This window comes from Tauraco erythrolophus, chromosome 18 (assembly GCF_009769465.1).
Source record: "Tauraco erythrolophus isolate bTauEry1 chromosome 18, bTauEry1.pri, whole genome shotgun sequence".
Taxonomy (NCBI): Eukaryota; Metazoa; Chordata; class Aves; order Musophagiformes; family Musophagidae; genus Tauraco; species Tauraco erythrolophus.
Window position 1 is genome coordinate 16,561,944 of NC_141482.1, and position 21,050 is coordinate 16,582,993.

The 21,050-nt window shown below is 62.3% G+C and overlaps 1 protein-coding gene across 2 annotated transcripts; it reads right to left on the minus strand.

Annotated features, from left to right (window-relative positions):
- Positions 1-877: 877 nt before the first annotated feature.
- Positions 878-10,914, minus strand: LOC104377547 (tyrosine-protein phosphatase non-receptor type substrate 1-like). Of its 2 annotated transcripts, none has more exons than XM_086622838.1 (8): positions 10,827-10,914; positions 4,168-4,518; positions 3,614-3,928; positions 3,132-3,482; positions 2,785-2,886; positions 2,300-2,321; positions 1,842-1,881; positions 878-1,132 (listed from the first exon to the last, which is right to left on the minus strand). In XM_086622838.1, exons 1-8 carry the CDS (start codon positions 10,906-10,908, stop codon positions 878-880), a joined length of 1,518 nt encoding a protein of 505 aa, XP_086478964.1. In that variant the 5' UTR covers positions 10,909-10,914. The 2 variants fall into 2 exon arrangements, with proteins under 2 accessions (XP_086478964.1, XP_086478963.1); XM_086622837.1 differs by having other exon boundaries at positions 2,300-2,324; positions 10,827-10,908.
- Positions 10,915-21,050: the final 10,136 nt, after the last annotated feature.

Sequence of the window (21,050 nt, forward strand, 5' to 3'; positions counted from 1 at the left end):
AAGTACACAGCAGTACACCCACGTACGACACAAAACACGGGGTTTCAGCTCTAAAAATTAACAGTTACATGGCAAACAGTCAAAACATGTTACACGGTACCTGCGGGGAGCTCCTGGGGGGGGGGAGCTGAGCTGGTGGGGGCACCTGCAGCCCGGCCAGCGCGGAGCTGCGCGCTTTGTACAAGCCCGGGGCAGCGCTGGGGGGGCCCAGCAGGGCAAGGCTGTGCAGAGGAGGAGGAGGAGGAGGAAGATGCCCGGCGCTGGGGAGCTGTACCCAGAGCCCCCCTGGGTGGCAGGATAGGGGCAAGCCTGCGGTGGGGGGCTCGGCTCACCAGCCTTCCCAGCATCATTGGCCGTGGTGCGAGACCGAGGTCCGGCAGAAGGGACACTTGGGAAGAGAGAGGCGGACGCTCGGGTCCTTCCTTTAAAGCCAGAGTTTGTTTTCCAGGCGCCGGCGGCACAGACCTCCCTCCAGAGGCAGCGTGGGGGGGGCCCGGCTCATCTCCGCGGGGTCGCGGCGGCTGCAGGATGCCGTGGAGCCTGGACGGGCACAGCCGGCGTGGAGGCATTGTCCCTGTCCCCACAGCCCAGCTGGAGCAGCCCAGGAGCTGCTGCTCCACTGGCCAACCTGCCCATGGGCAAAGCTGGCACACCGGGGCCGAGCCGGGATCCCCACGGTTGGAGCCGGCAGCCTCAGGACCAAGTTGGCTCCAAAAATCAAGTCTCTGCCTGGGAGCTGACCCCCCCCCGGTAACACAGGCTGCGTTTCCACCCCAAAACACGGGCACCGCAGCGCATCTTCGCATCACTCCCGGCGCTCCCAAAATCCTGCCGGGGAGGCGCGGGAGGGGGTTCCCGGCAGCCGCGGCAGCCCTGCTCACTTCCTCGGGATCTGGACGCTGGCGTACTCGGAGCCGGCCTCCTCCGGGCACGGGGCCGGCCGCTTGGGCGCCTTGCTGAGGTGCACCATGTCCAGGTCGGCGTAGGTGAGGTTGTCGTCGCCGGCGGGCGGCTGGCTGCCCTGGATGCAGGCGTATTCCGACTGCTGGCTCATCTCCACCATCCGCCGGAGCGTCTTCCTCTCTCGGTCGAAGTTCAGGTCCGCGTAGGTCAGGTTGTTGGGGTCGGATTCCTGCGTGAGACACCCAAGAGTTCCTCCTCTGGGAGGATGAGCGAGGAGCCCCCTGTGCCCACCCCGAAGCCCCACGCTGATGCCAATCCTGCTGCAGCTCGGCCCGGGATAGCTCCGTCTCTGCTTGGTACAGAGGGAGCGATGCCAGCAGCTGTCCGGGACGATCCCACGGCAATGCGATGTCTGCAAACCACTGGCCACTGCTGCAGGATTCAGAGCCACCACCGTGATTCAAGAGCTGCCACTGCAGCCACCCCGTCACCCCCGTCCCGGTAGGGACAGGCAGGGGCCGACGTGCCCAGCGATGCCCACGCCGGAGCTGGCGGAGGCTGGGTGGGACGGACAGATTGCTGCTGATCACGACTTTGCTCGTAACTGCGTCACCAAATGCAAAAAATAACTCTGCAAATAGCCTGGCTGGCTATCGCACAGCTGGTTCTCCAGGCAGCACAAACCCAGACTTGCCTGGGAGGAGGAGGAGGAGAGAGGGCAAAGGCAGAAAGATGCTGAGAAGCAGCTACCCCATCCCCGGGGCAGCTTCTTCTCCCTCTCCCTCTCCAGCCACAGTGTGGAGACATTGAGATGTTTCGCAGGGGAACCACCACCCTCCACTGGAGACACCAAGATGTTTCATGCAGGAACCACCACCCTCAGCTCCCACAGCCTCCGGCTGCCCTCCCTCCCCGGTCCCGGGGCTGTCAGCACCCACCTGGGTGGTGGCCTCACTGCTCTTCTCTGGCTCATGTAACCTGAAACAGGGAACAACACAAGTCAGATCGACCACGTGCCCCGTTGCCTCTTCCCTAGTGACGGAGCAGCTGGGGGTTCGGAAGCAGAACGAGGTCCTTGCAGCAGCCCCGAGCAGGATGAGTCCTCACCTGTGGGCATTTGCCCACGGGCTGGTCCAGCTACATCTCTGCAGGCTGGGGACCCACCTCCCACCCACTCGTTCAGCCTCACCAAACGTCAAGTGTTTGGGGACAGGATCACGGCGGGGGCCGAACCGCAGCCCCCGGGATCAGCAGAGCCTGTGCCCCTGCCCCTCCCTGCACAAGCTTTTGGGGATCCAGCTCCGTCCTGATCCCAGTGGCCCCCGTTCGCAGGCTGGAGGTGCCCAGCTCGGACCGCCCACGCGTTCCTCGGGCACTGGAGGAGATGTGCACTTACCGAGCAGACGGGGAGCTTTTACCTGCTGGGAGAGAAATAGTTTAGGAAAGAAATAGTTCAGGAAACTTGGTAAGTGCCCGCACCGCCCCCGGCACACGAGCCCACACGCAGAGGCGGTGGCCAGAGCCGACACACACGTTTTCCCAGAGGCAAGTGGCCGCAGTTTTTGCAGTTTTCTGCAGTTTCACTCCGTTTCCTGCAGGGCTGCTCCTGGCAGAGGGCAGGAGGTGCAGGGGGAGTGCCAGACATTTTAGACACAAGGAACAAGAAGCACGTTTGACCCTGCTCCTGGCAGGCGTTGGCACGCAGCGGCACCCAGGCAGAGCTTTCCCTGCAGCAGCCTGCAAACATCCCGGTGAGCTCCGCTCCGGGCTCCCCTGCGGGCAGGAGCTGCAGCCGTGAATTCGGTGCCCGAGCACTGATGCTCGAGAGAGAGAAGGGGGTGGGGAGCAGCCGCTGCCCTGCCACGCGCTCCGATTCCTTACCCTTGCTCTGCTTTGCCCGGATGAGGTACAGAATCGCAGCCACCAGCAGCGCCAGGACGGTGCAGACGACTCCCACCACGATATAGATGAGGGACAAACTGCCTGAAACACGAATGGAAAACACCTGGTCACTGGTTCCAGCTGAGCCTCTGCAGCTGGGGTCGGCCTGGTGACACCCGAAGCACCGAGGATGATGCCTCGGTACCTGCCAGCATCACACTCCCAGCCCCCCAGCACAGAGATTTTGTGTCCTTGAACCAGATTCTTGTGGGACTTGGAGCTTTCCCAGGGGGGTGACATCTTTTAGCCTCCCTGGCAGGGATGGCATCCCAGTGGCTCTCACGCACCGTTAACCATCTGGGACAGGTCCTTCTGTCCGTTCTCGGTTGGGGCAGCAATCCACAGGGTGGCCGTCGCGTTGACGGGGTCCTGGGCATCGTGCACCACTTGGCAGGTGAACACGGACCCGTTCTTCTCCTCCGTCGCTTTGACCTGCACCAGGCTCCTCAGCTCGAACAAGCCCCAGGGGGTCTCCGATGGCCGGGAGATGCTCTCCACGTTCATCTCCATCCCATTCTCCAGCCAGGTGACGGCCACTTCTCCCGGGTAAAACCCCTTCACGTGGCAGGTGAAGTTCACGGTCTTGTTCACCTCGACGGGGCGCGGTGGGTCAGCATCCACACAGACTCTGGGGGGAACTGGGAAGAGAGGCAGCACCTGGTGCCTGGTTCCCCCGGCTCCGCTGCCTGCGGGGTGCCCTGTCCCCACCCCAGGACTCCCAGCCCCACAGGAGCTGGACACCCCGAGCGCTGGTCCCCCCAGCCCTCACCTCGCAGGGCCTGGCTGAGCTGGTACGTGCCGTTCAGTGGGGCCGTCAGCGTGGGGTGCTGCACCTCGCAGGTGAGCCGCGAGCGGACGTCGTTCTCCTGCAGCGTCATCGTCACGGTGCTCGACATGTTGTAGGAGGATTTTGTCCGCTCTGGGGTGACCTGGGGCTGCTGAGCCGTGATCGGGGCCCCGTCCTTGGACCATTTCACGGCAATGTCTTTGGGGAAGAACCCTCCGGCCGTGCAGGTGACAGACACCGATTGTCCCGGCCCCGCTCTGCGGCCGGGCCCGGACATGACCGGAGTGGTGGGTTTGGCTGTGGGGAGAAGCGTGGGGCCGTCAGATCAGGCTCTGCCACCCCTGCCCAGCCCTGGGGTCTTGGGTGGGGGCACAGATGTGCCTGCAGAGGGCCCAAGGGACCCTCGCCTGGGGCGAGCACCCGAGCCCCTTCTCCATCCCTGCTTGCCCCAAGCAGAGCCTGCTGGGCTGGGCTGGGCTGGGCTGTGCCCGGCAGGGCTGGTTCCCACCGGGAGCTGCTCTGGGAGCCCCACTCACCAAGTACGGACACCACCGTGCCGTTCCCATGCCGAAACACCTCATCACCGCTCAGTGATTTGTTGAACTTCACACAGTAATAGGTGCCGGCATCCTCGGGTCCGACATCCCTGATGCGGATGCTGAAGTCTGTGTTGGACCCGTCCGCTGCCCTCGTCACGCGGGGGAAGGAGCCCGTCTGGGCATAAACGGTCTCGTTCCCACTGCCCCAGCCCTTCAGCCACCTCACGGGGCCGATGGGCCTGTCAGAGGACGCTATGCAGGTCAGGTTGAGCATCTCTCCCGCTGTCACCGACACCTTGTCCTGGGGCTGCTGCAGCTCGAAGTCCCGACCCACCTGGGCACTCACACCTGGGGAAAAAAAAAGACCAAGTCTCCTCTGGCACCGCACTCCCGGCCCAGTTCCCCACCTGCCCTCGGGATGGGCTGAGCACAGAGCTCTGGCAAGCAGGGACCAGGGGTGCCAGGGCTGTGCCAGCGCTGGGGAGCCTGGCGACAAGCTTCCGTTATGGCAGTGGGCGCAGACCCCTGCCCGCATGTCTCGGCGGCGGTGCCGGCCGGAGCTTCACTAGATGATCGCATGCAGTGCTTCGCAGGGCTAAACCAGCCAGCAAACCCCAGCTGCCCACACCGGCCACACCACGCTGCCTCCACCTGCGTCCGTCGGGAGGCACCGAGGGCACAAAGCACAAGGCGCTCCAAAGAGCCAGCTCCCCTCGCAGCCACGGATGCGATGCCACGTTTTCTGCACCGAATCCGTCCCATCTGTGCATTGAACCCAAGCCCCGATGCATCCCAGCGGAGCCCCGAGCTGGTGCCAGCCGGGCAGCCACCGTTCCTGCCCGTCACTGACGGAGGAGAGCCGTCCCCGTCATGGTATCGCGATAATGACACTTCTTATTCCCACTGACCACATTGCACCTTGCTGCACAAACACAAATCTGCCTTGCCAAGCCACCCCCCCCACCCGCCTACGCACCCACGGGTGCCAGGCACCCTTCCGCACGCGTGGTCAGGCAGGGAGAAATTCCCAGCGTCTCCAGGAAATCCGCAGGGGCTCTGCTCTGCTCTTTAAGGTCCCTCCCAACCCAAACCACTTGGGGATTTTATGGTTCTCCCTGCGGGCAGGCAATGACAGAACCCACCTTGGGTGGACCCGCAGCCAGCGCTGGCAGGGCCGGGGGGTCTGAGCTCGCTGCCATGCAGGTGTGATGCACCAGGACTGGCTCAGCCCCACGGGAACCAGCAATGCCGCTGCCCCCCGCTCCCTAAAAACGGAGCAGCAGCAGAGAAAGCCGCCCCGCAGCCCCTCAAAGGGTTAATCCTGGCAACGCTTGCCATGCCAACACAGCCATAGCCACTGAATTGAATGAGGTTTCAATACAGGTCATGGCTTAAAGGAACGTTTTAAGCAACATGGGAGAGGTGGGAGAAGCACCTAAATCCTCCGGCTGACCCAGGGGCCAGGCACCGCCGCAGTCCCGGAGCTGGCGAGTGGCACATGGAAACGCTGCCACGGTCCTGCAGGCACCGTCGTGTTTGGGCAGGTCACTCCTGCTGCAGTGCCAGGAGCGTACAGACCAGCCTTGTTGGCTGCACCCCACAACTTCTGCACCAGAAAAACCCAGGGCAGCAACAAGGTTGCCCCTGGTACCCCCACAGCCCTCCCGCAGGGGGGACAGAATCCTCGGCTGGACGCTCCCGGGAGGACCCGCTGTCGGAGGAGCTGCTCTGACCTCTCCTGGCCACGGCTGCTCCCACAGGGCTGGAAGAGGAGTTTTGGCAGCTGTTGATCCCTTCTGACTTCCAGCAGGATTGGATGTCCCCACAGATGCTCTCACTGTCTGTGCAATTCCTCGGTCTCAACGGCCACAGTTACCAGGAGCACAATTTCTCCGGATTCCTCAAGTTAAAGGCTTTTCACCCAGGGTGTCAGTCCGCCACATCCCCAGCACCGCCTGACGCAGCCGAAAGCTTCGGGCCTCAGTTTCCCTTCAAAGCCACGGCAAAGCTGACACGGTAGCAGCACTCAACACCGAGACAAGCTCGTCCCAGAGGATGAGCGTGGAAGGATGGAAACCTGGTTTGTGCCACATCTGAGTGCACGATCCAGGCTGAGCCTCCATCTTCTGCCCGAGCAGCGGCGGTCTGGGCTTCTGCTCGTTGAGCCCATGTTTCTGGGGTGACACCCCGACCTGGGGGAGCAGAGCCCCCGTCCTCGGTGGGGGCTTGTGCACCCCGCGTGCAGGGCACGGCGGTGACGGTGACGCAGGGCACGCGCAGCTCCACCACCGCAGCACCTCTGGAGCTTCTCCATCGCCTGCTGCCCCCGGGCCTTGCACAAGAAGCGGTTGCGACGTGTAGAGGAAGTTTGAAAGCGCAGAAGCATCATCTGCCTCTTGCCAAGCCCCCACACAGGGATGTGACACCGGGAGGGGACCGGGCTGCTCTGGGCACGAGGACCCAGCCCCCTCAGCCACCCACAGCACAAAACCCCGGCCCCCTCCCCGCCACAGCAGCTCTGTGCCCCCTGATCAACACGGATCCCCTCTGCAACCTTGTCTAAAAGCAGCTTCCACTGGGCTGTGCCACCTTACCCCATGTCCCCTCGAGGGTCCCCCATGCCCAGGAGCGCTGCCCTGCTCGGAGGTGCCAGCGCTGCCCCGCACAGCCCAGCCTGCCCCAGCCCACCGCATCCCCTCCATCCTCCCTCTCTCCATCTGCCCAGCTCCCGGCGAAGCACACACCGCGCCAGAGCAGAGGGAGCTGGGGGGAAGCGCCTACTTCGGGGTCCCGGAGCAGCAGGGGCATTGCTCAACCGCCCAGCACGTTTCCTGGTTGCAGCGATGGGATCTCAGAGCAGAATCCACCAAAGCACCGAGGGGCCGCCTCTCCCAGAGCCCACGTTTGCAGCCGGGCTCCGTGCGCCTGGCACCGCTGAGCCGAGGGCTCTGTGGGCAGGATGGGCACTGCGGGCAGGACGGGCACTGTGGGCAGTGCCAGGGCTAGGCCAGAGGTGCTGCTGCCACGCAGGGCTCTTCCAACGGAGCCACTGCTCCCCGGGAGCAGCCAGGGAACAAAGGGCTTCGTGCTGCCGCCAGTGCCGCCTGCCAGGAGGCTTCGCTGGCAGCTCATGGTCACCGCAGAAAACACTGTGTGGCTCTTGGTAGCCTCTCAGATAGGACTAAAATGGGGCTTTTGGGTATTTTTCTCTATGTTCTGTTGCGAGCCACCACGCTGCTCTAGAGACTTTCAGAACCAGTGCACTTCAGACCCCCACGTTCAGGGTTGGCAGATCCATCACACCTGAGCTCCAGCCAGGACACACCACGTTAACACCACGTTGCCTTAACGAGACCCGCTCACACCTCCTGGCCCCGAGTCCTGGTCAGACCACCCAACTTCTCCACCTGCCACCCTGCACCCAACCACCCCACACCAGGACCAACCTGACCCACTGCGTGCTCAGAAACACCCTCCAGCTCCAGCAGCAGCACGCAGAGCCACGTCCCTCCCCCCCGCCATGGGAAAACGCAAAGGGGAAGTTGGTAGAAAACCCCAGAATATGCAAGTTAGAAAACGCAAAGTTTCCACTGAAGCTCCTTTCCTCCCTGCCCCCCAAATGCAGCTTCTCCTTGTAGCCAGCAGAAGACATCTCTCCTCCTTCCCCTTTCGGGGTGCCAGCCACGTGGCACAGTGGGGCCAGCAGCCCGGCCGAGCCCCATCCCAGCAGGCGTTTGCCAGCAGCGCGTGTGAGCCCCATGCACTCACGACACGCTTGTGCACGAGGCCCAGGATGCTGGGGGGGGGTGTCTTGGTGCTGCAAACACATGGGATGCACCACGATTTCTCACCGCACGCACGGGTGCAGCGCAGACCCGCGTCCCGCCTGCACGTTCACGGGGCCAGACGACGACACTGGTTTCTCAATCCTTCCACCACCGACATCAAGGGGAGTTTAGGTGCTCTGACCCTGTAATCTGCTCTGTCCTACACTCTGGAATTAGCAAAGGGCTTTAGAGGCCTGAAAATCATCACCTGACAGCTCCCACGTAGGTGGGAGCACCCTCATAACGTGGACCCGGAGCATTCCCAGCCCAGGGAAGAGGCACGAGCACCAGCGTCGTGCTGCGCCTGGTCTGGCACAGCCTCCCTCCCGTAATTTGGTTTAATTTGAGAGCAAAATAATCCCCGGCTCTCCCGCTGCGGTGCAAGTTTTCCATCTTGGTGACACATATTTTTTTTTTTTTTTTTCTCTGTATTCCATCTTTTGAAGTATTTGATACCGAACAGATTGCAAGAGGCCGGGGTTTAATTCAGGAGAGGCTGCTTGGATTCTTCCTGGTAAAAATAGATTTTTTTTTTTTTTTTTTTTCTTCTGAAGGAGCCGGGTAAGGAGCCCTGGGATGGCGAGGGGAGGGCCGCCTGCTCCAGAAGCAACGTGCAGCTGGTCACCGGCATCCAGAGCCCCACGGTCACCCGCTGAAGCAACGGGCAAGAGAAGCCCCAAAATAATCCTGCTGGAATTTCACCTGCAGCGGGGCTGCCCGCAGGGGGAAATAACAGGTGCTGCCTCTAAAAAGGGCCTGGAATCTGCAGTTTGGGGGAAGACAAGAAGAGAGAGCCGGGGATAGCTGTCGGGCGCTCTGCAGACCCCAGGGATGGTTATAGTAAAGGTTATATTTTACATACGTGACATCAGAGGACACCTCGGATGACACAAATGGTGGCTCCGTTCGTGAGCTTCACTCCTACAGCATCAGCAGAAATTCAGCTCGAAAGCCAGAGCCCCACGAGCAAACAGATTTCCTCTGCAGAGGAGCTCCAGGAAGCACAGCTGAAACCCTGCGTTGAGAAACGCCCGCGCGGGAGGGTTCCGCACGGCGCAGGTTTTGCAACCGCGCTCTGCAACTTGGCTTCCCAGCACCTCGCTGCTCTTTGCCCTACAGGAAGATCTCCTGCAGGACATCCCCTCTTCCCCCTTGCTCCTGCAGAAGCGCTGCTGGAGCAGCCACCCTCCGGCAGCGGGAGCTTGGGCCAACTCTTTGGGAGTCGAGGCTTAGTTTGAGCCGTGGCCCAGGAGGGGTTCGCCGCAGGGTCTGCGCCAGATGGAAAAAAATAAAATAAAATAAAATAATCTGCATACTTGCACCTGAAATCAGGGACGCACACCACCTCGCAACCCAGGGCTTTCTGCCCCAGGATGGTTCTTTCTCTATGGCTGGCTTGGAAAAACGGGGGTTCTTACTCCAAGACCACGTTTAATTAAACTCAAGAGCTTTGCTCGAGCCGTTTTCTCGCGGTGGGAAATCACAGCGGCTCACTGAGAAGCTGCGCTCGCCGCCAAAGCCTTCTTGGCGTTCAGCAACTGGGAGTTTTCAGCTTGGGGCCAACACTTCTCAGTTGTGATCAGGCAACTCAAAGCAAGGAGTGTTGTGCCGAAAGCATTTGCTTTCTGATCAAGTTTGCGCTCAACTCTCTGCCCAAGTAAAGCTTCGGTGGGAAATATTTCCAACGGGCCTGGAAGAGCCCAGTTTTCCCCACTGCGGGATGGCGTTTCACCCGCATGGGAGCCTGAGCCCGGTTATTCCCAGTGGGATCTGGCTGGAAAGTGTGAAATTTGGACAGACCAGGCAAAAAGCTCAGAAGCAAGAAGCTCCTGAAGGTGCATTGCTGTTGCCCCAGGAGGTTTGCACAAAAAGCCCCGTCCCTCCCGGGAGGCACCGACAGCACCGGGCAGGAAGGAGAGTGATTCCTCAGCAGTATCACCTGAGCTGAAGAGCACTGAAACGAAACATCCTAGAAAGGAAACATCCTTGAAAGCAGCAGCCACCACAGGGCTTCGTTCCTGGTGGGGCGAGAAACTTCCCACTGCTAATGAGGGAAGGGAAACAGCCAGGGAGCAGCACTCGCCCCGATCATCCCTTCTCGTGCCGCGTTCCAACGCTTTTACAAGGGACCAGTGGAGCCACGAGCCCCAGGGAGGGCTGGGGAACCTGGGGGGCCTGAGGTGACCCCGGGCTGGTGCTCGCAGCAGGGCTGGGTGGCTGGAGGTGCCTGGGAGGATGGTGCAATCCCCCTGCTTTGGTGCTCAACAGTCGGGTAGAGCAGCAAGAACTGCATATGGTCAGGGGGTAAAGCAGGGGGGTGGCATGAAAAACAAATCGCTGGCAGAGGAGGCAGGCAGCCCTCGCCAGAGCCGCCCCTTGCCCCGCTCTGCCATTCTTCCCGTCTCCGGGCAGCCTCCGAGTGGGAATTTCGGCTGCGTGCAGAGAATTGCCTCTCGCATAGCTGGCAGGGGGTGCCAGCAAATGGGTGGAAACAACATGCCTCTTCATGCCCCCGCCTAATTCCCTCGCCTCGCTGGAAAGGGGAAACACGTCTGCCTTGAAGTTTGCTCCCAAAGGAGCAGCCGAGCGAGGGCCCCGCTCCCGCTCTGCCGTCGCCACGCTCTAGGTCATCCCATGGAAAGGTCAAAGCCAAGCGCGCGGCCAGGCGGCACCGTGCCGCGTTCAGGGGGTGCGCGGCCGAGGGGCAGCGGGGAGAGGAGACAGGGATGGAGGGGAAAGGGGGGGGCGAGCGAGGGGGGGATAAACAATTAAAAAACCAAGCCGAAGCCCAGCAGAGGAGGAGGGCGGGAGGTCGCGGCCATGGCTTACCTGGGCAGCCACGCAGGGCGAGCAGCAGCAGGCAGGTGAGTGGCCAGGCGACCCGGCCGGGGCCGCGGGCGACCGGCTCCATCGTCGGTTCTTCCTGGGAAGCAGAGATTCGAGCGGCTTCAGAGCGCGGCTCCGGCTCCGGGCTTTGCTTTTGCTTTTTGGTGTTTTTTTTTTAAAAAAAAACCCCAAAACCCCAGCAAAAAAGCAGAATCGCAGCTGGCGAAGGAAATCACTCTTCTCAGCCCCAAAATGAGGAAGGAGGGCCGCGCTCCCGCCTCCCCCCGGCTGCGGGCGGGGAGCGCGCACACGCACCGGCCGCGGCCCCGCCGCCGCCGCCCGTGGCCACCGACCTGGCCGGGCCCCGCGCTCCGCGCTCGGGCTCCCGCTGACCGGGCCGCCGCGGCGGGGCCCCGGGCGGGCGCATGCCCCGGTGCGGTGCGGAGCGGAGCCGCGCCTGCCTCCTGCCGCCGCGCCGCCTCCCGCCGCCGTTGCCTTGGCACCGGGGCGGGATGGGGCCGGCCCGGCTCCGAGACCCCCACCCCCCCACCCGAGCGGCCCCGGTTTAAGGCCGCTTCCCCGGCCCGGAGCAAACAGGGTTTTGGAAGGGCAGGTCGCCCCGCTGTGCTGCTGCGTTAAGGTGGGCTGGGGGAGACCCCCGAGCCGGTCCCGGGACAGACAGGATGCAGGGCTGGGATGGAGGAAGCAGCTGGGCCAGAGGAAGGATGGTTCAGTGGCCCCGGTGCTAGCCAGGGCTGCGAGGAGGGTGGCCGGGGTCCCCCCGACTTGCCCCAGGCTTCCTGCACCAGGCCTGGCACGGCCACAGCACACAGCCTGGCATCCCTGTGCCGGGATTACGGGAGAAGCACCAGGGTGCCAGGGAGCACATGGCCTTGAGGTTCCAGAACACACAGGACATTTTGTGCCATCCAAGGGACCACACCAGGCTAGTAGCTGAGCTGGGGCAGCCCACGGCAGAGGCATAAGTGGCATTTCGGAGGTGCCATGTGGACAGGCTGGCTCAGAGCCAGGAGGGAACAGGCAGTTGGAGGGTGGATGGGGAAGGAGAGGAGATCCCTGCACCCCTCTCTGCAGGGAGTCCTGGAGACACCCTGGGAGCGCGGGGCCATCCCTGCGGCATCCCACAGCAGGACAAGGCTTAGCAGGAGCCCATGGCAGCAGGAGGCAAGAGCCTGAGGATGAAACAGCTACAATGGGAGACATTGTAGGGAGGGCCTGGAGGAGGAGGAGGAGGGTGCCTGGACATGAACTTCCACGGGATGCATGTCCCTGCACCACCCTGCTTCTCCCCGACACAAAGTCCCTCGCAGGGGAGGCACAAGGACACATCCTCCACTCTATGTGCCTGCTGGAGCTTCTCCCACCACCCATGTGCACATCAAAGCCAGGACAGGGCCCAGCTTGTTCCCTCATGCCCTGCATGGGCACGGTCACCTGCAGCCAGACGTGATGCTGGCAGCTCCTGGAAACCATCCCGGCTTTCCCCTCTGCCCACCCAGGAACGGGACAGACATTTCGCAGACTGGGATTGAGCAGGGGCTCCCAGCCCCAGCATGCCCAGATAGCGCCCAGCAGCACCCACCCATTCCACAGCACCCCCAACCGCTCTCCCACGCTGGACCGGGTCCCGAGGGCAGCAGTAGGTGCCATGCCCAGGGCCCGGCTGCCGGCTCCCTCCTCCCTCCCCAGGCAGCCGCTGGGGCTGTCGGCTTTATTTAGAGCTTCACACAAACAAACAGCAAAGATATCTGAAGTGACTTGGCACCATCAATCTGCGCACGGCGTCAGCCCGCGCGCGTTCCCGTCCCCGCCAGCCTCAGCTACGCCCATGTGTTGCATCCAGCCTTAATTTAGCTCACTTCTGGGAGCCAGGACTGGCCTCCCCAGGCATCTGCACTGCACCTCCCTCCGAGACCCCCTCCCTGGGCAGTGGAGGCTCCTCTCAAGTGCTGCAGCCAGTGCTGCTCCTACTGCAAAATAATTTGTGGCCAGTGCTGCTCCCGGGGAGCCCAGCGCAGCCGTTGTTTTTATTTCCCCTTTGCACAGCTAGCGAGGGCGTGAGCGAGCAGCAGGGACCCCGAGGAGCCGTTGGGTTTGGCCTTTGGCCTTTTGCACATGCAGCAAATAATTAATTTTCCACGTGCAGTGGAAATAAACGATGGCTTTGCACAGGGATGGGACGTGGGATCAGCAGCGGTTTGCGGAAACCTCGCAACTACGCTGCCACGGGCAGCGCATCCCACCCAGTGCCAGCCTGGGGTCTGGCACCCTGGGGCCAGCGGGTGCCCAGCAAGAAGGGAAGGTGCTGGGGACGCGCTGCAGCCGGTCACAGCCGCTTTCCTGGTTATTTTTAACTAGAAGCACAGTTCCTGGAGGCCTGGCTGACTTCAGCCTGTCTGGGCTGTTCTCCCGCTCGGCGTTGAAGGTTCAGACAACCTGTTCCGAGGCTATTACAAAGCGGAGACAGCCCGTACGCCAGCAGCCGCCGCGGAGCGCCGGGGAAGGAAAGTTGGAGCTTAAAAAAAGCTCTGCAAAGAGAAGGTACCGCGGCAGAGCAGATGGTGCAGCGTGAGCTTCCCGGGAAGAGCTGCGATTGCTCCCCATTAGGAAGCATATGGGCAGGCTCAGCTGCCTCCCTCCTGCCCACGGCCCTTCCACTCGGCAGCGCAGGGGCCGAGCGCGGCGGGTTTCGGAGGAGCAACCCCTGCCCCATGGGCTGGCAGCGAGCCTGGGGGAGAGGAGAGGAGCAGCCCGTGGCACTCCCCTCCTCCGTGCACCCAGTGCCCAAGATGGGGCAAGAACGTAGCGTGTCGGGAGGCTCGACGCCGTCGTTAGTAGCTCCCTCCTGCACCAAACACCCACGGCGAGCAGGAGGCTGCTGCGCCGTTTGGCAGGGCCGGCAGCGCTGCCAGGCTCCCCGCACTGCCGACGGGCAGCCGGGCTGCACTCACTCTTGCAACATCTCCGTGCTTCGGCTCAAAACCTCTGCTCCCCCAGGGGTCATTTTGGAAACCCTGGTCTCCCCAGCCCCGGGGAGCCACGCGGCAGCTGGCGTGGGGAGCCAGGGTGGCGTTTTGGGGGAGCTTTTCAAGAGTAGGTTGATTTTCACAGCTTTGAGGCGCAGCGAGGAGCTCGCACCGCGCTGCCAGCACTGTTTTGGGGAAGGCAGGTGCTCTGGCTGGTCTGGGCTGTGCTCACCCACCCTCGCAGGTTTGGGTGCTGGGAGGAGGCTGGGCCAGGCAGGGCTCTGGTCCCCTTCCTGGGGCGAAGGCTCCAGCCAGAGCTGTCACCACTCCCAGGGACCCAACGTGCCTTTGCATTTCCCCATTTTCAGCTGGGCAGCTCTGCGTGGGCAGCAGGACCAGCTGGGCGCGTGACTTCCTCCCCAGGAGGAGGCGGGGACCCTTCCCCGCACACAGACCCCCAGCCAGGGCAGTGGCACCTCATCCCTGGGAGGTGCCCAAAAAGACCCCCCTATATCTGAGCCCAGCAGCTTCCAAGGGGGACGATTACAGCCTCGCCAGGGCGATCCCAGCTGAAGGTCTTGCAGCACTGGTTTTGCCCAGTCTGCTCTTTCAGTCCCTAATTAACAGCCTGTCTGATCCCCTCCCAGCACTGGCAGCCCATGGAGACTCAGCTGGAAGGGGATCCACAGGTGACGGAGATGGGAGAGGTTTCAGTTCCTGCCTGCAGTGCCAAACCTGGGCCTGTTAACGAGCCACGTTTCACTAACGATGGAGGTAACTACAGTTCTTTCCCTTCCCAGAGATTGTCCTCCTTGGGACCCCAACTCCCAGCCCCAGACCAGCACGGTACAGCTCAGTGGGAAGGTCACCTACAGCCTGACCCACTGGCCATATCACACCAGGACACAGCAGCTGTCCCAAGGGCTTGTGGGCTCAGTTCAGCCTCAAAACCCAAATCAACAGGGAAAGCTTAGAGATAAACACAGGAAAACCACCAATACTTTGGACATCAGCCTAGAAAACACCCTAAAAGCAGCACCCAGCAGTGCTGTTTTGGGGCCATGGGTGCAGAACCATGGCCCAGCACCAGCAAGGAGCCCTCCCCTGCGGGAGCCCTGCGTTATAAACCCCATTAATGCATCACACATCCCTACTGAAGCTCTCAGGGTTTCAGGGACTCGCTGCCCCAGGGAAGCTCAGAGCTGCTCAGTCCCATCCTGGCCCAGTCCCAAACACAACCCAGCCCAATCCCAGCGCCCCAAAAGACGCTGCTTTCTTCGCTCACCACAACAAAACAAGGTGTGCAACCACATCAGAGAGCCCAGCCCAGCCCAGCCCCAGCGCAGCCTCCCTGCACCGCAGAGCAACACGTGCACGGGGCTGCACACACACCCCCAGCTCCAAAGCCAAATTCCAAGACCCCTCCAGCCTAGGAGCCAGGTGGACACAACCTCCAGCCTCTCCCCACCATCCAGACTTCGGACTCAGCACCCTTGCAGGGCTTTTAGCTGGGAGGAAAAGCTACACAAATGTTTCCTAAAGTAGGTAGCACCAATTACACTGCTGATATTTAGGGCTTCCAGCACAACAAATGGAGCTTCAGCTTCATTAGGTACCATGCCAATTTAATCCAAGACATCCAGTACAGAAGGAGCTTAAATTAGTTTATCTGATGTTAACTTCTAACGAGCAATATGTTAACGTAGGGACAGAAAAAAGTGACCTGCAGCCTGTTTGCAAGGAGCAGTGCATGGAGGGGGGCCAAGCTGGACCGTGACCCAGGGAAGGGGTGACAGCAGCAGCACCCCAGCCCTGCCAACACCCATTTAAGAAGCAGGAGCACATAGCGTACCTGTCTGCTCGCTGCAGCAGCACCCACCACCATCAGCACCTTGCAGCTGGAAGCAGGGGCACCCAGCCACCCCCTTATGTGGGAGAGGCTCTGGGGAGGTTAATGAGGGGCAGGTGCTTCGTTAAGGCTGCGATTGCCCCAAGAAAGGCAGGGTGGGCAGGGGGGGCTGCTGCACGAACGGGCTTTGCCCTTAACCTCTCGGAGGGCTCACGGGAACTGTCTGTAACTGCTTCGGTCAAGTTTCACCACGCGGTTTGGAGCTGAGCCGGGACATCAAGGGTCATCGTCTGAGCTCCCGGGCTCCGGCGGTGCAGATGGTGCTGGGGGTGAGCTGGGGGGATTTTCCGAGGGGGCCACCTCCGCGCACGCCGGCCAGACCCCCCGCCTGTTACCGCAGCCTCCGTGGGAGCCGAGTTCCTCATCGCAGCCCACTTAATTCTGAGTTCTGCTGGGCTCAGCTGGTCCCCTCCAAGCCCCTAAAACGAGTCTGAGGGAGGACGAGAGCGGGATGGTGGCACTGCTGCCGTGCACCGGCCTTCGCCGGGGTGCAGCGATGCCCTGAATGCCCTCGCAGGGTTCACCCGCCTTGGTGCCGGGCTTCGGCAGCGGCGGCAGAGCCTGGCCAGCATCAGACCATCCACCGAGCAAAAAGAGAAGCACAAGGGCTGCAGTGGGGACCGTGTCTGCACCGCGGGGCCGTGCAACGCCCCCGGACCCACACCCTGCGGGCACTGCGAACCGGGTAACTCGGCCGGGCTTCCTTAACGCTGCCCTGCATGCTTCTGACTGGGGGAATTCCTCCTGGCTGTGTCAGAGCAGGAAAGGTGGTTTATATCCTGTGCCTGGCCTGGAAGTGGCCCCGGCTGACCTGGAGGCGACGGGCAGAGGGACGGGGGTTTGGGGTGAAACTGCTGACAGGCTGGGAAATCCCGGCTCGGGAGGGTGGCGCGGGAGGATGGACACAGTGGGGCCGGCGCTCGCTGCCCCGTTAGCTGCCGTGAGCACTCGGAGGGCCGTGGTGACCCGGGATCACAGGCAGGATCCTGCCCTTTGCTCTGGAGTTCGGTTTGCTGCCTGGCTGTGGGTGCAGCGGTGGAGCAAAGTCCAGGCGGTCCCATGCCGCAGCCTCCTGGGTCCACCTGGGAGGTGGGATGGGATCCAGGGTGCAAGGCAGCTCCCACCCAGGGCTGCTCACCAAGGGGCACAGGATGGTCCTGATCCTGCACCCCTTGTGCCAGTGGTTACCAGGCTGGGGGCTGGGAGGGTATCTGTGCTGGCTGCAGAGCACGGTCGGGCTCACCCCAGCTCTCCTGGGCTTCAGAGCTGCAGGCAGCCCCGGTGCTGTGGTGGCAGCCGAGTGGTGCCAGCCCGGTGACCCTTCCCCACCCCGGGCTGGGCATGGAAAGACATAGGGATGCTCAGCCATGGGAGTCATGGTGCTGTGGAGAAAGCAGCAGGGAGGGGAGGGCAGGCAGGGGCAGGCAGGGAGCTCCAGCCATGCAGGGGATGTTTCAGAGCTGGGTGTTAATTGGTGATGGGCTCCCGGGAGCTGTCTGAGCCAAAGCCTCCGTCCCCACTCCAGAGGGGGATGCTCTGCACCACGCTGGCCTGGGTTGGCACATGGTGGTGCTGCTGCTATCCAGATCCCCACGACGCACAGGCAGCCCCCATCAGCCCACAGCCAAATTTATGTCCCGGGGGCTAATGGGAGGCTCTATCACGCTGAGTCCAGACAAATATCCTTGGCCCTCTTGAGTCCCAGCAGTTCTGGTGTCCCCAGTGGGGCAGGTCCCTACCAGTGCTGCTGGGGGTTCCCTGCACTGGATGCAGCCCATCCTCCTCCAGTCACCTCTGCTCTTAACATGAGGGATGCCAGTGCCATGCCCATGCCGGGGCCGGCTGGGGACCGTGCGGGACAGTGTGAAAGCCAAGAGCTCCAGGGTGCTGCGGACGGGGTGCAGGGGTGGGGATGCACATGGGAACAGCAGGTGCCTTTGAGCCTACAGCCCCATGGAGCGATGCAGGAGAAGACCTTGGTCTCCCCTTGGCGGTACTGCCAGGACTGTGGCGGGGTGAGGAGTGTGGCCGAGGGAGGGGCGATACCATCTCGGTTTTCTTCTGCCTTTTTTCTTTTTCCTCTTCTGCATCCTCTCGAAGTTCTTTGTTGATTGCAAATCGTTATCATGAAAGCGCATCCAACTGCAATAGCAGATAATGCTCTACGCGCTCCCGGGCACGGCTGCTGTAACTCATTGCAGCCTGGGCTGCCTGATAAAGTCCTGTGGCAGCTGCAGATGAAAATAAAAATGCTAATGTGGGGGGATTTGGCACGTTCAGCTATCTCAGCCCATTGCTTCCTGCTCGTCAGAGCTCTCGCTGGAGGCACTGGGACGGTTGCAGGACTTTGAAGCCCAGGCTTGGTGGGGGGATTTGTGCCGTCGGACCTTGGCTGCCCAGGGGCCGGGGAGGGCTGAGCGTGGGGTGCGGGAGAACCGGGATAACCCCGCATCACCCTTTACCCGGTGCCAAGACAACAGCGTGGCCGGCAGCCAGGGCTCTTATCGACATTATTTGTGCAAGTGCCGTATCTGATGCCTCGCGGCGGAAACAGCAATTGCGCTGTGGCCAGGATGCAGGGGCGATGCTCCCCCCAAAAAAAACAGCCAGACCCAGCCCTGGAGAGGGACCAGCCCCCAGCACCGCCAGCGCCGTCCCCAGCCCCAAAGCCAGCTGTCCCTGTGGTGGCCATCCCCACGGCGTCCCGGCAGCAGCCTCGCAGCTTGGGGGCCACGTGCCAGCGCTCGGGGCTGTTTGCCTTGGCCCATTGGCACCAGGCACATCCACGTCGCCTGACCCAGCACTCCCAGCTCCGCAGGGCTGGGGCTGTGCTGGTCCTGCTTCTGGGAGCTGGAGGAAAACGCTTCTGCAAGGGGTTTGTGGTGTTTTGTCTTTTTTTTTTCTTTCTTTTGAAGCTGAAGGACAACAGAAAGCGGGAGGATTAATTCCAGCTCTGCCAGATCCACCGCGCTCCTGGTGACTGCGTCGGTCCCAAGAGTCTGGCCTGGCCCCGATCAGGAGCAGCAAATCAGAGCTGTGAAATGCTGCTGTCCTGTCCCGGAGCCGTGCGGGGGGACCAGGGATTTAGAGGGTCTGTGTGATGTCTAACAGGTTTAGAAAATATTGCCTGGGATTATCTACCAGCGGCGGTGACCGGAGACGTCTGAGCCAAGACACATGTTGGCACCAGCTGAGGGGGGGTACCTGTCCATGGGAAGCCTGTTCTGCGTGTGCATATGCACAGACACACGTGCATGTGTGTGCACACACGTGCGCGCACGTGCAGCAGCGACAGCTCTGGGACGGGGCTGTAGGTGTGAACGGGGCTACTGGCCCGGTGGCAACGCAGGGTCTGAGCCCCGCACGGCCCTCGTGGCTGCCAGCCCCGTGCTGGCTCTCGGGTGCCAGGAGGGAACCCGGAGAGCCGGTGGCAAAGCACCCGCCCTGCGACACCCCCGAGGGGCACTCCAGCCTTCCTTGCGCTGCCGCCCGTTAACGGCAGCTCCTGACCGCCGGCATTAACGACATCCACCCAATTAGCCGCCGCCAGCCCTGGCGAGCCCGGCGGATTAGCGAACGAAATCATCATCCCCCGGCATAAGCAGTTAACACCGCTAATTAGTCATGGCACGGATCCTAACCCAAACGCTCCCGTGGGCGCAGGCGGCGGTGGCACCGTGGGCAGGGGCTGCTGCCCACCCAGCCAGGGCCTCCCTCCGCGCCGGCAGACCGGAGCTGTTTACGGAGAATTTGCCGGGCTCGGGGCTACGTTATTTTTACACGTTGCCATAGTTACTGATACCATTATAAAATTAAGCCTGAACCTCGCGGAAGAAATGGATCTGTCAGCAGCGGCTATTTTAGCGAGGGCATCGCGCATCGCGCCGCGCTGCCCGCCCCGCGGCTGGCGGCGAGGAGCTCCGTGCCTAAGGCTCTGCAAGGGCCGCATCCTGCCAACGGGTGCGTCGGCCGGCCGAGGTGCCAGGCAGGGTGCCGGAGCACCGGGCTCGCCTGGCAGCACCACGCTGGCAGCCACTGGTGCCAGCACGGCCCCTTCGTGCTGGCAGCACCGCTGGGCACGTCCAGGGCCAACAAAAGCCGGCTGAGAGCCCGCTTTCAACCCGCTCCACTGCTCCCTCCCGCAGCGCCTGCTTTCCTCCTTCTCCTGCCTTTCTCAATATTTTTTCCTTTCCCTGCACTCCTCCTCAGAGGGACACTTGTGCCGGGCTCGGGGCGCTGCCAGCGCCGGGGCTGCAGCCAAGCACGGCCGAGATTTAAGGTCGTTCGGTGGCAGGAGGAGCGGGGAGCCCTGGGGTCCCCCGCAGCATCCTGCCCTTGCTGCTGGCCAGGGCTGCCCAGTGCCACCCGGTATGGGAAGGGAAGGGAACAGGAGCTCCCCAAAGGGTTTCCTCATCCCGAGTGGCAGCCCCCAGCTCTTTTCCCCAGACAAAACCCACCGGAGTGCCCCCAGTCGCGTGCGTGGCTCACTTGGGGCATGATGCGCTGGTGGATGGCAGGAGACCAGGAGCACCCCAACGTGCCACCGTCACTGACCCAACATGAGGAGCCCCAGGCACCCCCAGCGCAGGTGGGACACCCCTTCTGCCCGCCCTGGGACCCTCTCTCTGGCACTGGCAGGACCAGCTGGATCCGCCCTCCCTGTGCCTGCTCAGGGGGCAATTGTCCCTGAGCAATGTCCCATCGAACACTGAAAGCACAAAGTGAGTCTTTCTTAAGCACTGGATGTTCCTGTTGGTCCCACGGTCCTGGAAATCCCTCTTTAACCATTGCCAGGGTCTTGGCCCCCACAACATCCTGCAGCGCAGGATCACACGGGCCAACGGAGTGTTGGGCGCAAAGGATTTCCTTTCATCGCCGGGTTTGAAATATGTTTGACATGTTCCTTTTCACTGCCTCCCACTTCTGCCTGCGATACAAGAAATGGGGAATGGCTGGCAGGCAGCCCCCGGTCTGCCCCGCACCCCCTCAGCTCCAGGGATTTAACAAAAATGAGACCAGGTCGGGCAGAGAGGTTCCCAGTAGCAATATCTGCAATAGCACAACCTCCTATTAGACATCAGAGAATCCACAGACCACCAGCGTCCTTCCCGCACCTCCACCTCTCCTCAGCTTAAACCTCTGGACCGCAGCCCGGGGCTCTGTTTCCACTCCCTACGGGCACAGGACCAGGCTGCAGCAGTGCCCGGGAGCCCACCTCCTGCCCAGCGCCCCGGGGTCCCGCAGTGCCACGGGGCCGCTGTCCCGTTGCGCGGCTTCCGCTGGGGCTGCAGAAATCTCTGCTGCGCTGGCGAGAGGAGAACCCTGACCCCT